The sequence below is a fragment of the Punica granatum genome, chromosome 2, assembly GCF_007655135.1.
Source record: "Punica granatum isolate Tunisia-2019 chromosome 2, ASM765513v2, whole genome shotgun sequence".
Lineage (NCBI taxonomy): Eukaryota > Viridiplantae > Streptophyta > Magnoliopsida > Myrtales > Lythraceae > Punica > Punica granatum.
In genome coordinates this window covers 620,375-633,637 of record NC_045128.1, presented here as the reverse complement: position 1 = coordinate 633,637, position 13,263 = coordinate 620,375, and the positions used below count along the sequence as shown (strand labels likewise).

Below are 13,263 nucleotides of genomic sequence, written 5' to 3'. Positions count from 1 at the left end.
TTTTATTTTATTTATTTTAATTATTTTTTATATTTTTTATTTGAAATTTTCAGATTTTATATCTTCATTATTATGTGACGCACTATAATTGGTTGTGGCAAAAGTGACACATAATGTACGTGACAATTGTTGATGGCGTCGAACACAGGATGACGGAATTTACCACATAGAAATAGTTTTGAAATTTTGTATATCAACAAGTAGCAAAAAAAATATTTTGAATCAAAGTCTAATATTTTTGAAATTTTTTGGACCATTGGTGCAAACCCACAAATATAAAGTTTGTCTATGATGCTTTAGGAACTCAACAAGGTAACAATGATAAAATGCTATATCGAAATCTGAACGGTCATTAAATAAAGGAGTTTTTATTTAAAATGGTTCATGATTTACCCGTTTTGTCAAATCTATCGTATGTTTTTTTTGTCAAATTTATCTCATGGTTTACTTTTTGCATCAAATCTATCTCGGCGTTATCTTTTTCGTCAACATCTAACGGTCGTGCTGACGTGGCTCGTGGAGAGATAGTGGGCCACACTTGCCACGTGAGAGCCACGTCAGCACGGTTGTTAGATGTCGACGGAAAAAATAACGTTAGGATAGATTTGATGCAAAAAGTAAACCATGTGATAAATTTGAAAAAAAAGTATATGATATATTTGACAAAACGGATAAATCATGAGTCATTTTAGATAAATTTCTCATAAATAAAAGACTTCATGTATGCATAGACGACCTGTAATAGCAGCTTAAAGGCCTTAATGATTTTTATTTTTTCTGCCAGAAGGTCCTAATTAAGTGTTATGCTTTTGTGGCAAAAAAGAATGTTATGTTTTTCCCTCATATATATATTTGGGTTGGTATATGACAATTATTTATCTACAAAATCCCCATTACTTGAAACGCAACACTGCCCTTCTCAAATGACACTTATTATAATAATAATGATATGTGAAAACTCCAAACTGAACCATGTAGGGTTGACATTTTGCCGGTTCAACAATTTGGATCATCAGTGCAGAAGATTGGCACTTAGAATTCATTCTAATGTCCCATCAAAACCAAAGTGGAAGCCATTGCCAACAGGGGGAAGAGGAGAGAGAATATGCCGTCTAATTATTATAAAAGAGTCGAGTCATCCTCCATTCTCCTGGTAGATGAAAAAACAATAAGACATCAAAAAATAAATATTCACAATTATATATGACTAGTATACATTATATATTTTGCTTTTATAGAGAAACTCTATTATGTTTGATAACAATGACTTCATTTACTAAAGTTATACCTCGCATGTAAATGGGAATAAATAAAAACATCGTATGAATTTTACTTAAAGAGATAGGTTGTTTAAATTAATCGTCTATCTGTAAAGCCTAGCTAGCTAGACAGATTAATTATGACTATGATATAGTTGGACCTTCAATTTACGAGATGGATAATACCGTACGCACATTTCATAAGAATTCTATTTATGCATGCATATACGTTGAAGCTAATTTAATTGAAGGAAAGGATGATGAGTATCATGCGATTACGAAAGGGATAATCCAATAGACAGAGATTAAGGTTTCTAGCTAGCAAATTGGCAAGTACTAGTGGGAATGTTGCTTGAAAATATCAAGTGGTGAAGGGGGGATGAAAAGGAGGAATATTCAAAAGTAACGGCTATTTTTCTCATATATAAGGCGCCCATACATTTTTAAGATGTCGATTCATTCTCTCCCATGTATTATTGAGGAGAGATAGGAAACCCTCTTTGGAGAATGGTCACACATAGAGAATAAAGACTCTGTGGGAATAGGAGGGGCTTGTCTAAGGTTTTTCTCGTGCGGAATATTCACCATGTCTGGTTATAATATATTGCGATATATAAATGGGCAGTTTTTTTTTTTTTGGGTGATGATGAAGATTCCACCTTATCAAACCCTAGGTCAACACGCAAGCATCTGTTCCCTAATCTCTGCTTATGTGGACATGAGACCAGGGAATTCATCACATGTCATCGAGGATGAAAATCCTTTCATCATCCTGAATAAATACAAGAGCTAGATGTCGCAGATTCTATATCTAATAGGATTACTCATACTTTTTTATTAGTTAGTTAGATTTTTTTATCGTATTAGGTTTAGGATCTTCTTTGTAACCAGAAAAAAAAAAAAAAAAAAAGAGAAAAGAAGAAGAAGAAGAAGAAGTACGAGAGCTAGCTAGCTAGCCAGGATTCTTAGGGATATGTGATAACCTTTAGGTTGCTCCTCATTGCATGCATGATTCAAAGATATATACGTCATTTCAATCTATATATATATGTATATATATATATATAAACTAGGTCCTTTTGCTGAAGAGTTGAACGGAATTTTCACGACAAATTTATTTTTATTTACATAATTTAAACTTAATTTTTTTGTCTAATTTCAAAAATTTCATGAAAAGATATTCTTTTTTTTTTGTAGTACACAATATCTACTAATCATATTAAATATCTTTAAGAATTTTGATCAATTCATATATTATAGATATATTAGAGAAGCAGAAGAAAAATTGTGGTGTAACGCTTTCAAAATTATCATTTTTTCAATCCGATAAACAATTAGTAACTATAACTTTTGCCGTTGTGGGTAATCTCTTGAGATCTTGATCTCTTTATTGTACTCTACAATATATTCTCTTAATTGAGATTTCTTATGAGTTATACAAAAATAAGTTTTGAGGTTGATTTTTTATTCTCTAATCAAATTTCACTATCTGTTGTACTATTCTTACTCAAATATCATATATTAAATTTCATGAATTTGAATAATTTTAGCTAAAATGAATCAATTATTTCCATAAGAAATTTACTTAATTGAGCTTTTATAAGATTTCCAATAGTTTTAAAACATAATTCAATAAAGTTTAAATTCATGTAATTATAATTTTTTTATTCTCCTAAGATTATGAATATTTATTTACTATTGAAATAACAATAATGATTTGAATTAATGTATTCTTCATTTTCATATTTACTACTCTTATTTATAATAATACATATTATTAATTAATTTTTATTTAACATATTAATCTATGAATTACAATACATTTACTATTATGCCCTATTTATTATACAACATTGGCAGTAAAATCTACATTGATTGGCATTGGCGTTGGCGTTGATGGTAAAAATACTATTATGTGACCATTTAATACAAATAATTAGTAGACTTTATCTTTTATACCCGATTTATCAGTATTGGGTGGTGAAAATTAATATTATTTAATATCATATTTAACAATTTAAATTATTAACTGTAATTTATTTCTCTCTGCATATATATATAATACTTCTCTACTAAGATTTTTATATTGATTGTAAGGCATATATACATTCTAATCCATTAATTGCAGTCAAGTTTATATATACACATATATATGCAATTAGTTGAAATTTGAATAATTTTAGTTAAAATGACTCAATTATTTTAAAAATTATTATTATTTATTTCTCTGTGTATGTATGTGATTAATTGTATATATTTACAACTATATCACTCTTTATTTGCATTTAATTCATATAAGTATATCATTAATATAGCATTATTTTCTTAGTGATATTATTTTTAATCATGAATATTATTTATACATTTACTTTTATGACCTTATAATATTTAAAATATTACCTTTCTGACTTATTTAATGTGCCGGATACAATTTTATATATATAGATGATAGCTAGGCTAATTGTTGAAAAAGTACAAACGGGGGGGATTTTGTGGCAACTCATAGTCTCAAATGATCTTCGAGTTGCTCTTCATTGCATGATTCAAGTATATGTACGCATTGCAATCTGTACAGATACATACATATATATGTATAATACTATATAGCTAGGTTAGCTGCTTGAAAAAAATAGAAACGGGGCGGATTTTTTTGGCAACTATGATCATTTCTGCCCTCTCATACAACCCAAAGAAAGATTGAAACAAAATATACCGACATGAGTTAGTTTAAGTGGTTCAACGCTTGTTTCACTTAAGCAAGATTTCGAGTTCAAGTCCTTGTGAATACAAAAAAATTTACGCTGAGAGAGTTTTACACCTCAGTGAGCCGACCCGGCTTGACTGAATTAGTCAGGGTCCAATTGGACTTCTGAATACTATGATTCACACTGAAAAAAAAAATGAAACAAAATCATAAGATTTCGGGGAACTCTATATAGAATGATAATATTAACAGTAATTATATAAAAAAGGAAATGATCTATAGAATAAGTCAGAAGGGGCTCTAACTCAAAAAGTATTACCGATGTATGTTCTCTCTTTTGATAATAAATTTATATACTAGATTGCAATCTCTATCAAAGAATGAGACTAGCTGAATATATATATATATATATATTTTTCAATTTTTTGAGTTGCATGGAGAAAATTAAATTGGTATCGTCACATTTGGGGGCACAAACAACCAACCAAGTCTGGTCTTATTAAGTAACACTCCATCTCTCTCACTCTCTGGTTGGTTGGTCACTTTGAGCCCCATACGGGACGGCGTCCATTCGCCGCAGAGTTTCGACTAAAAATAAATTAATTATTTTATGATAAAGTCATGTGATATTTCCAGTCAAAATACTCCTCATCCCATGTTGTCTGCCTTGGCTTTGATAAGGAGACACGTGACTCGTGCAAATGGGTCCAAGGAATCCAAAACGAACACAATATATCATGCTGCTCTGTATACAAATTCCCATCTCCTACACACTTGTCGAGCTTTTCTCCTTTGGTATAACACACGTCAAGTTTCACAAGTGCAAACAAATTGGGTTTGCATATTATCTGCCTAGCCAGCACGATGATAAAAGAATGAATATATATATATATATATATATACATTTATACAACTGCATGCAATGCGTGTCACCTACGGAACATTGAATGATGTCCTATATATATGTATAAGCCATATGTTATATATCCATTAAATGTGAGGGAAAGCTAAGAAGCACTACAAAAATGAACAATTACAAGAAAACAAAAATGGAACAAAGACGGGGTAAAATAATCCCAATAAGATCTCTCAAAAGAAGAGAGTTCTATTGTACGCGGAGCATGAGAGCGATGAAGATCGGTCGATATATAAGATGCAAAGTTCACTGATCAATCCAATCAGCAGAAGAATTCCTTTATATTTCCGGTAAATAAGATTGGCTGCAGCCTGCCAATCTCGTTTTGGCTTGCTATTAATGCATGGGATGCACATGGTACGACGGGGGGGAGCAAAAGAGGAGGAAAGAGATCGGGAAGAGATCAGTGGATATGAATCTTTACAATGGGAATTTGAATTATTGCTAGAAAAGTTGTGGATAGGTGGGGGGAAGAAAAGGAATTTGGCAATGGATGCGCATTATAAGGGAATTGATTCCACTGAGTGAAAAAAACCCTATCAAAATCGATCGATGTGTGTTCTTTCTATTCCCTTTGAACCTTTTCACCTATCCCACGACTACATATATAAGACTTGATGATAAAAGATTTTACTCAGGGAAGGTCTATTTGCAAGTCCCATAGGATAGATGTGAATTTATAAAAGGTGAGATCAGAGAAGCCATGCATGACATGAAAATGTGAACATCAAAGCCATGTCAGACCCCATGCATATAGAATAGAGAATAATTGTATGCAGAGAGGGGTAAGGGGAAAAAAAGAAGAAGAAATTCTCTTTTCAACTTGTGAATTTGCATGCACCAAGTAATTTTAATTTTTGAATAGGTTCATGCAAGTAATTTACCAATCTATCATGAAAGAAGAATGCAACACGTTAATTAGACATATATAGTAGAACTAAAATAAGCGAGTTTCCATCTTGATTGACTCTTTTAACCGCGTCGATCGGTTAACCGAGAGAAATTAAAACTTCCCCTAGCTAGTTAGCTTAATTACAAGTTATACTGTCGAGGCGGGGTGGGAACTGGATGGGGGCAAAAGAGAATAAAATGTCTGCCCATTTAGGAGTTTTTTTTTCCCTTTCTTTTTCTCTCTTTCCAATAATGCAATGGGAATCGTTCGTATAGAACAATGAGAGTATAGATCAAAGATGGTCGTAGAAAAGTAGCAGACGCTTTTATATGGTAATTAAAAATTTTTAAATTCTATACTTGTTGTGAGACTACTTATGTATCTTTATTTGCTATTAAAATTTCTAATTTATTGTATTAGACCCATTAACTTTCCGTATAATCGAAAAAAGTGCGGGTATAGTAGTTACTTTTCTTTTCGGTGTGTATTCTGGTATCCGGAAACCTAACGGACCATGACTAATATATTTCAAGTTTGGCCAGCTCAATAACGAATAAAATTCTCCCAATTAAGAATTTTCTCTATTAATAAGATTCGAATCTGAAACCTTATTTAAAAAGAACCAGCATCATTCCATGAATCAACCCTTATTGCTGAGTATAGTAGTCATTTTTGGATGGATGCAATTGCATGCATTAATGTGCTTGTGCATGCACTTTAAGTTCCCACCTTTATAAACCAACCTCCCCCCCAAGAAGGTTTTATCTATGATGGTTTTCGAGTTTCTACTTTTGGAATCCCATCTTCAGAGGAACAAGATAAAATCAAAACATTGGAAAGTAGGGCGGGGGAACATAAATAAAACACAATAAATAATAATAATTTCGAGGGCCCACTTCAGGACCTTGGTGGCAGGCATATATATAGGGCTTCTCCTCCTCAGCTTCAAAACCACCAACAGCAATTGGCATTCTCTTCTTCATTTATTGAGATAGCACACGAGAATTCTAGCCAGTCTTTGCTCTGTTCTTACTTTCTTCCGTATTTCTCTTCTTTCAAGTATCCTTACATTTCACTTCGGTAAGCTTCCGATGTCTTCTGTTTCTTGCTTCTCTGCTTTATTTCAATTAGCTTAACATCGAATGTTTGAGGTCCTGTGCATTCATCAAAATGATTCTCTTGAATACACGTACGTACGAGATTGTGAATCGGCAATTCATACAATAGATGATTGCCCAAGATATTATTCAAAGCAGATGATATAATATACGAGGTTTATGACTATCATGGTTATCAGATATACTCAATCTCCATGCCAAGTGAAAAATCAAATTTCCACGATTAATTTCTAGTTTGGACTAATCTTTAATATCCCAATGCAGAGAAAAAAAGAGAAGATGAACTGGTCGGGAGGAGACTGGCTTTGTGCAGCTTGCCAGCACCAGAACTTCAAGAAGCGGGATGCGTGCCAACGATGCGGATACCCCAAGTTTGGTGGGCCAGACGTTTCGACCTACTTGTACAATCGAACTGAAGTCTTGGCGGGTGATTGGTATTGCATGGCTATGAACTGTGGGTCCCACAACTATGCCAGCAGGACGACCTGCTATCGGTGCGGCGCTCTGAAGGACGATTATGGGAGTGCGTATGGTGGCAATATGATGGTCTCTGAGGGAGCTGCACCCGCGGGATGGAAGAGCGGAGACTGGCTTTGTCCTAGGTGAGTCTTTTATCATTATGGTATGTCTTCTCTAGCTTTAAAAGTTGCTGGGCAAAATGGCTTAATTAAGAAAAGCCGTGCCTTGTATTTCAATGTTCTTCCATGGGAATATTGACTATTCCCTTGAGAAAACGATAACGACGAAGTGAAGCATATATATATATATATATATATATATCGGTAAAGAAATCATCTTGTTCTTTTTCTGCAATATCTCATGAGATCGTTGCTATGAGGTGATCAAAAGTTTCAAATCATCATCAGATTGACTTGGTATGATATGAAAGCATCAAAACAATAAGCAAATCCAAGTACATTGCCTTCAGTCTTGATAAAATTGGAATTTTGTTTTTGCTCTTTGATTCTTCATGGAATCTACAGTATGATTAATCCGTACATAGCTTGCGGACAATTTTGTTCATTCTTGAGTTTGCCATCTAAAAAAGGTTACTAATCTTCGCAAGTGAATTTCCAAACCATTGCAGATATGATTGTGGAGTTCACAATTACGCAAGCAGGACGGAATGCTTTAAATGCAAGACACCAAGGGAATTTGGTAAGATTCTTTTGATATATATCATCCTCTGGCTGCAATCTTGAAGTTTTTACAATAATCACATGGTATATTTGCTTCTCTTTGAATGACTGGTGATGTAAAACTTTTGTTCCATTTCCAGGTGGTGCAATGTAATTACGATGGACCAATTGAAAACGAGATTAACGTAATCCATCGGGTTTGGGATATGAATGCCACAATTTTTGCCTTCCCTCACTTCCATAGGGAGCTTGATGCTTTGTTAGTTTTCTGTTTCCCCCCTCGTTGGATATCCATGGCAAAATTGTAATCCCGCAAGGGTCTCGAACTTTTTACCTTCAAAGGGCTATCTTCAATGTGCAATCCATCTGTTCTCTCTCTCAATGTATTAATGTGTGTGCTTTCGGGGAACATCTTTTTTTAATTTTGAATAATGTTTATTGAACCATCAAGTTGGTGACATAAGCTGGAAAAAAAAAAAACTAGATAAAATAGGAAAAGGTTGGACCACAAGAAGCTTTAGATTCAACTGGTGAAGGACAGAATGATAAAACACCAATCGATCCCCTGGAATCTGCCATTGAGTAGTTCACTTCACGTGACGCCGCCATAATTTATGATCCCTTTAGGCATCAAATCTTCAAGAGTTGAATTATGACGCATACGAACCTGATGTTCTCTGCCTTTGTGTTGCCTGATTCAGCTGAGGATGTGGTTGCTTGTTTCAAGTAATAATTTAAGATCAAGGGGGCAAGATAGAAGAGATTTATGGGTCAACCACATTCACTGTATGCCAAGTACACTTGGTCAGTTAGTAAATAAAAAAAAAGAATATATATATATATATATATATATATTTGGCACTTCCCTCTGATCCACTAAACAGCTTTCAGCAGATTCTAGTCTCCTCCATTTGTTCCAGGATTTTTTTTTTTGGGTGCAGTTTTTGAGTAAATGCAATTTTTGACTTTTTCAGCCACTCAAGGAAATGCATATATGAGATTTGGTATTATCATTGCAGGAACCTTCTTCTTCTTCTTCTTCTTCTTCTTCTCTCTGTTTCTTCATTGTTGCAGGACATTCACATTCATTCTGTTTGTTTGCTATTTCGAGTTACGATCATTTGGTCTGAGAAGAATGTGCCGCATCATCAAGTTCCAGTTACGACCAGTGAGTTTGGAATAAGATGATCGCTGTTGGCATGAGATGCTCATATAGAATCTTTCCGCTGACCTCTTCTGTCCCTTAATTTTGGAGCTTAGTTAATGCTATATTTTGATGTATATATGGTATAGAATCATATATTCCTGCCGCACTTATCTGCTTAAATGGTTAAACCATTCATCACGAGCACAATGGTAGGCTCCACCGGTTCAAAAAATGGTATCCAGAGCTTTATTTTGTTAGGTTCGCGTTCGAAATGCAGTAATATTCCCAAACCATTAATCCAATGGGGAACAAGTTTCTCACATACAATTCCTATATCTAGTTAAATTTCAAATCATGCATTTCAAGTCCGAACAGAATCTTTGATTGAATAGCTGCAAGATTTCTATTTGCTGATGCAGTTTGAATACTGATAATTTGGAGACCATTTCATAGATTTTAAGAGCATTTATCTCAAGTTTGAGATGACAGTCCATACTATATAATTATCCAAATAAACTAAAAAAATAGGTTCCAAGAGAAGTAAGAGTTCCGAAAAAAGTTCCGACATTCCTGGAATACTATTCTTTTTGCTCACGTATCTCCGAAGGATAACGAGAGAGCGAGAGCATACCAGGATTTCACATGCACAGCCTCTGGCCATTAAATAAGTTCAAGTTCCCGTTTCCTCGTGAAACTTTTCTTTGCGTTTAGCCCATTCTATGGTCGACCTCACCAATGAGTCCATAGGGTCAATGCATTTCTTGAGGAGAGGGTCATCACGAGGGAGGATACCCTGCATTTCATCAGAAGCTAGGATCACCACCTTCACTGCTCGGATAAGTAGGTCTTGAATTGCGATCCTCAGGAGATTTCTTGCACCTTCAATGTCTTTCCTCTGCAATGCTTCTATCGCGGGGATTACCAAGTGCTCCATTGTCGCCTTGTCCGGCAGCACAGCTTCAAAGCCCTTTGAATTGGAAAGAAAGGGTTAATTAATATCAATACAGTTGCAGTTGTAGGCATGTAGCCAGTAAGATGATTGGTTAAACACGAAAGACCTCCGGCTTCCTAAATTGAATTATATGAAGGGAATAATGCTAACAAAGCTCACATGCGTTTGTTCCTTTACCTGGCTGGTAATTACAGCTCGAGCATGATCAGCAGGGAAAATAAATGTAGGAGGCATTGATTTGTTGATATGTTCGATCTCGATGGCAAAAGATCATTTTTTAATAGGCTTCGAGGTAAATCAACAGAAAGAGAATCAGTTAGGGACTAGTATAGAAGTAACTACCTGCCTCTCTAGGTTCTCCTGATAAGTCCTGGCCATTAATATTGAATCTGTCCCGAGAATCCCGACCCTCACATTGCTCCCAGCCTCGAGTGGCTTCAGATTTGCCCTTTTAAGCTCCCAGGATAAGCATTCGCCGGCGTGAAGGAATGGCAGTTTACAGCCTTGGGCCACTTCCTTGTGCCAAACGTGCAACAAGTGGCAGGGCATCACTATGCACCCAGCACCCGCCTTCTTGAGGAATGATCGCTTGCCCCTCAAGTTTTCTATTATCCCAATTGGATTCAAATCCGAAATGCTGTTTGAGTCTCTCCTTAGAGTACTTAGGGATGCAAGCTCCCTGCTCAGTTGGGGATCATTGCAGACCACGAAAGGGATGGCTTCCTCCCCATCTCTCGAGCTCCACCACACGATCTTCTCCAAGAAGACAAGAGTGGAGAACACCGATGCCCCACCGATGATCCCGACTGTCTTTCCGGGGCTGAGCAGAGTGTTGGACCGAGGACTTCTCTTGCGGCCCGAGGATTTTCTCGATTCCAGGATATTCAGAGACTCGTCCGTGGTGGAGGTCGAAATCGAAGACAGCCGAAGGTCTTCGGGCGGGCTCGATCTTGCTAAGCACAGACTCATCCTCTTGTTAGTCTTGCCAGCAAGAAGTGGCGAGCAAGTTGCTCCTGTGGCGTTGAGGTACATGGTCAAGGTCAAGCTCCCGTCCAACATCTCAGCATCCCGAGTTCTCAAAACCGACCAAGCTATCGCCCAGCTGAAGCACAGCTCAAAATGAAACTGGCCGGTCGATTCGGTCTGATTATCGGAATCGGGTATGGACAAGCGAAGAGTTGCGGGGTTCCAGAGGTGGGGACCGAGAGCTTTGCAGAAAGACAGAAAAAAATGATGTTTGTTCTTGTACTAGCTATAGAGCTTTAGATAGCAGGATTGAGATTTTATATGGAAAGACCCAAAGGTCGGGAGCCGTCCGATTCTCATAACAAAAAGTTTTTTTTTTTTTTTTTTTTTGTTCTTCTTCTATACAATCGATCGGAGCCATGACAAAAGTCAGTGAGCCTATCAGGTCCGGACACTGCATGATTCCCAAACCATTTTTAATTCGATGACAAGAAATGAAGCGGTTGTAATAAAAGGACGAACGTCCATTGACATTGTCCTGAATTGTGTTTTGTCTTGTCTTGTCATTTCGTGGCAGATAAATGATGATAAGGATTTATTCTGAGTGTAAATTAAATACAAAGGCGGCTCCACTTCACCTTCCCCCAATGTCACAGTCATCTGTTGGGTGGGGATCAATTGAGTGATGGGAAACTTCTGTCTATCGTATTAGTGCAGTGTTGAACCGAGACGTCTCTCTCCGTCGTCACAGGATGGGACAACCTTTGCTTAGTAGGACGCTGGTCCCACAAATCCCAATAATTATGTAAATTACGATATTAATTAATAAATGGTACAGTACAATTTTCTATTTATTGGTACGGGAAATGGACTCGCTTGGCCGGTTTTGGATATTGAACCAATCAGCAATGGGCATGTGTATCTCTCCAACACTACCATATATATATATATATATATAATTTGTGCGCTAATTAACTAGAGCCCCTCCCATTGGCTCGTACCATGAATTATTGGTCATGTATTTCTTTCTCCATCGCCAGATTGGATTGGTGGGGCCTGCAATGGGAATTGGACACCACAGCTAGCTAGCGTTTGAGGAGTACTTCAGAAACTTCTAACTTTTTCTTCTTCTTCTTCTTCTTCTTTTTTTTTTATAAATACAGAAAATATCTAACTTAATTATTATTATTATTATTATTATTATGTAGGATAGAATGGGTAATATACAGATACATATTCAGTGGGCGCCTTGCTACGGTGACACGGGATCACCACAATACCCGCGTCCCAGCCGTGAATGCGTGTGAGTCCCACATTCCACTCGCTCATCCAACGACTGAGGATGCAGGTTCACGATGATCCCTACATCCTCTTAGAATTTCCCATGAGTTTAGGTTTACATTATGTAGTCTCCAAATAAGATCATCCAGCACCATCTTTGTCCTTTTAAATTGTCAGTGTATAGTATAGCATACATTCAGAGTTTAACCACTTATCTCTATGCTTATCTCTCATGAAAAAGAGTGATCTTTTTAGTCATGTCATGTCGTTTCGATAATTTTGGTACGAGAATATCATTATTGTTGCGTACAATATGATAATGAACATAATGCAATATCATGGAACTCAAACTATAATAATACGTAGTTCTTTAGTACCTCGTTTCATTTCGTTGAACTCTTTTTTGGTTGGATGGTTCACACAATATACAGATGATGGATTCTTGTGTTTAATATTACAACAACATAAAAAAAAAATCCCTTGAAAAGATGATTGTTTTAAGGTAAACTTGCAAGCTTATTATGTTTTTCTTTTTCCCCTCTCATCAATGATATATGATATGATTAGGCGTGGAATGCAAAAGCCATTAAAAATTCTATGATATGGTGTGATTTGTTCCTAATAATTAATAAAGATATAATGTCTCTAAAGAAACCATTCAACTAATTGAGACTCGATTTTAAAGTTGCTGTGATGGAGAGAAATAAAAATTTCAATGATTGAAGATTTGAAAGTACGGTTACTTAGTTTTTTCAGTGAAAAATTTTATTGGTGCATTTGAATTCAGAGTTAAAGTAATTTTGATTTTAATTGTGGAAAATGACAAATGAGTTGGGATTATAAATTTGACTTGGAAAACGTGTGTTTTTGTTGTGGAGTGTATTGAATT

The 13,263-nt window shown here is 35.7% G+C and overlaps 2 protein-coding genes across 2 annotated transcripts; one reads left to right on the top strand and one right to left on the bottom strand.

Annotated features, from left to right (window-relative positions):
• Nucleotides 1-6,705: 6,705 nt before the first annotated feature.
• Nucleotides 6,706-8,410, top strand: LOC116196999 (zinc finger Ran-binding domain-containing protein 2). Its single transcript, XM_031526981.1, has 4 exons — nt 6,706-6,851; nt 7,154-7,491; nt 7,977-8,047; nt 8,169-8,410. The coding sequence occupies exons 2-4, from the start codon at nt 7,169-7,171 to the stop codon at nt 8,180-8,182; spliced, it is 408 nt and encodes a 135-aa protein (XP_031382841.1). The 5' UTR covers nt 6,706-6,851; nt 7,154-7,168; the 3' UTR covers nt 8,183-8,410.
• A 1,184-nt stretch (nt 8,411-9,594) lies between these two features.
• On the bottom strand, nt 9,595-11,397 carry LOC116196998. Its single transcript, XM_031526979.1, has 2 exons — nt 10,470-11,397; nt 9,595-10,142 (listed from the first exon to the last, which is right to left on the bottom strand). Exons 1-2 carry the CDS (start codon nt 11,184-11,186, stop codon nt 9,846-9,848), a joined length of 1,014 nt encoding a protein of 337 aa, XP_031382839.1. The 5' UTR covers nt 11,187-11,397; the 3' UTR covers nt 9,595-9,845.
• Between the last annotated feature and the right edge of the window lie 1,866 nt (nt 11,398-13,263).

What these genes read in the sequence shown, in the direction of transcription:
- LOC116196999 (XM_031526981.1), top strand. Translation starts at nt 7,169, where the DNA reads ATGAACTGGTCGGGAGGAGACTGGCTTTGTGCAGCTTGCCAGCACCAG. An exon ending in GGAGACTGGCTTTGTCCTAG is followed by an intron (nt 7,492 to 7,976) that starts GTGAGTCTTTTA and finishes AAACCATTGCAG; the next exon opens with ATATGATTGTGGAGTTCACA.
- LOC116196998 (XM_031526979.1), bottom strand. Translation starts at nt 11,186, where the DNA reads ATGTTGGACGGGAGCTTGACCTTGACCATGTACCTCAACGCCACAGGA. An exon ending in AGGAGAACCTAGAGAGGCAG is followed by an intron (nt 10,143 to 10,469) that starts GTAGTTACTTCT and finishes TCCAATTCAAAG; the next exon opens with GGCTTTGAAGCTGTGCTGCC.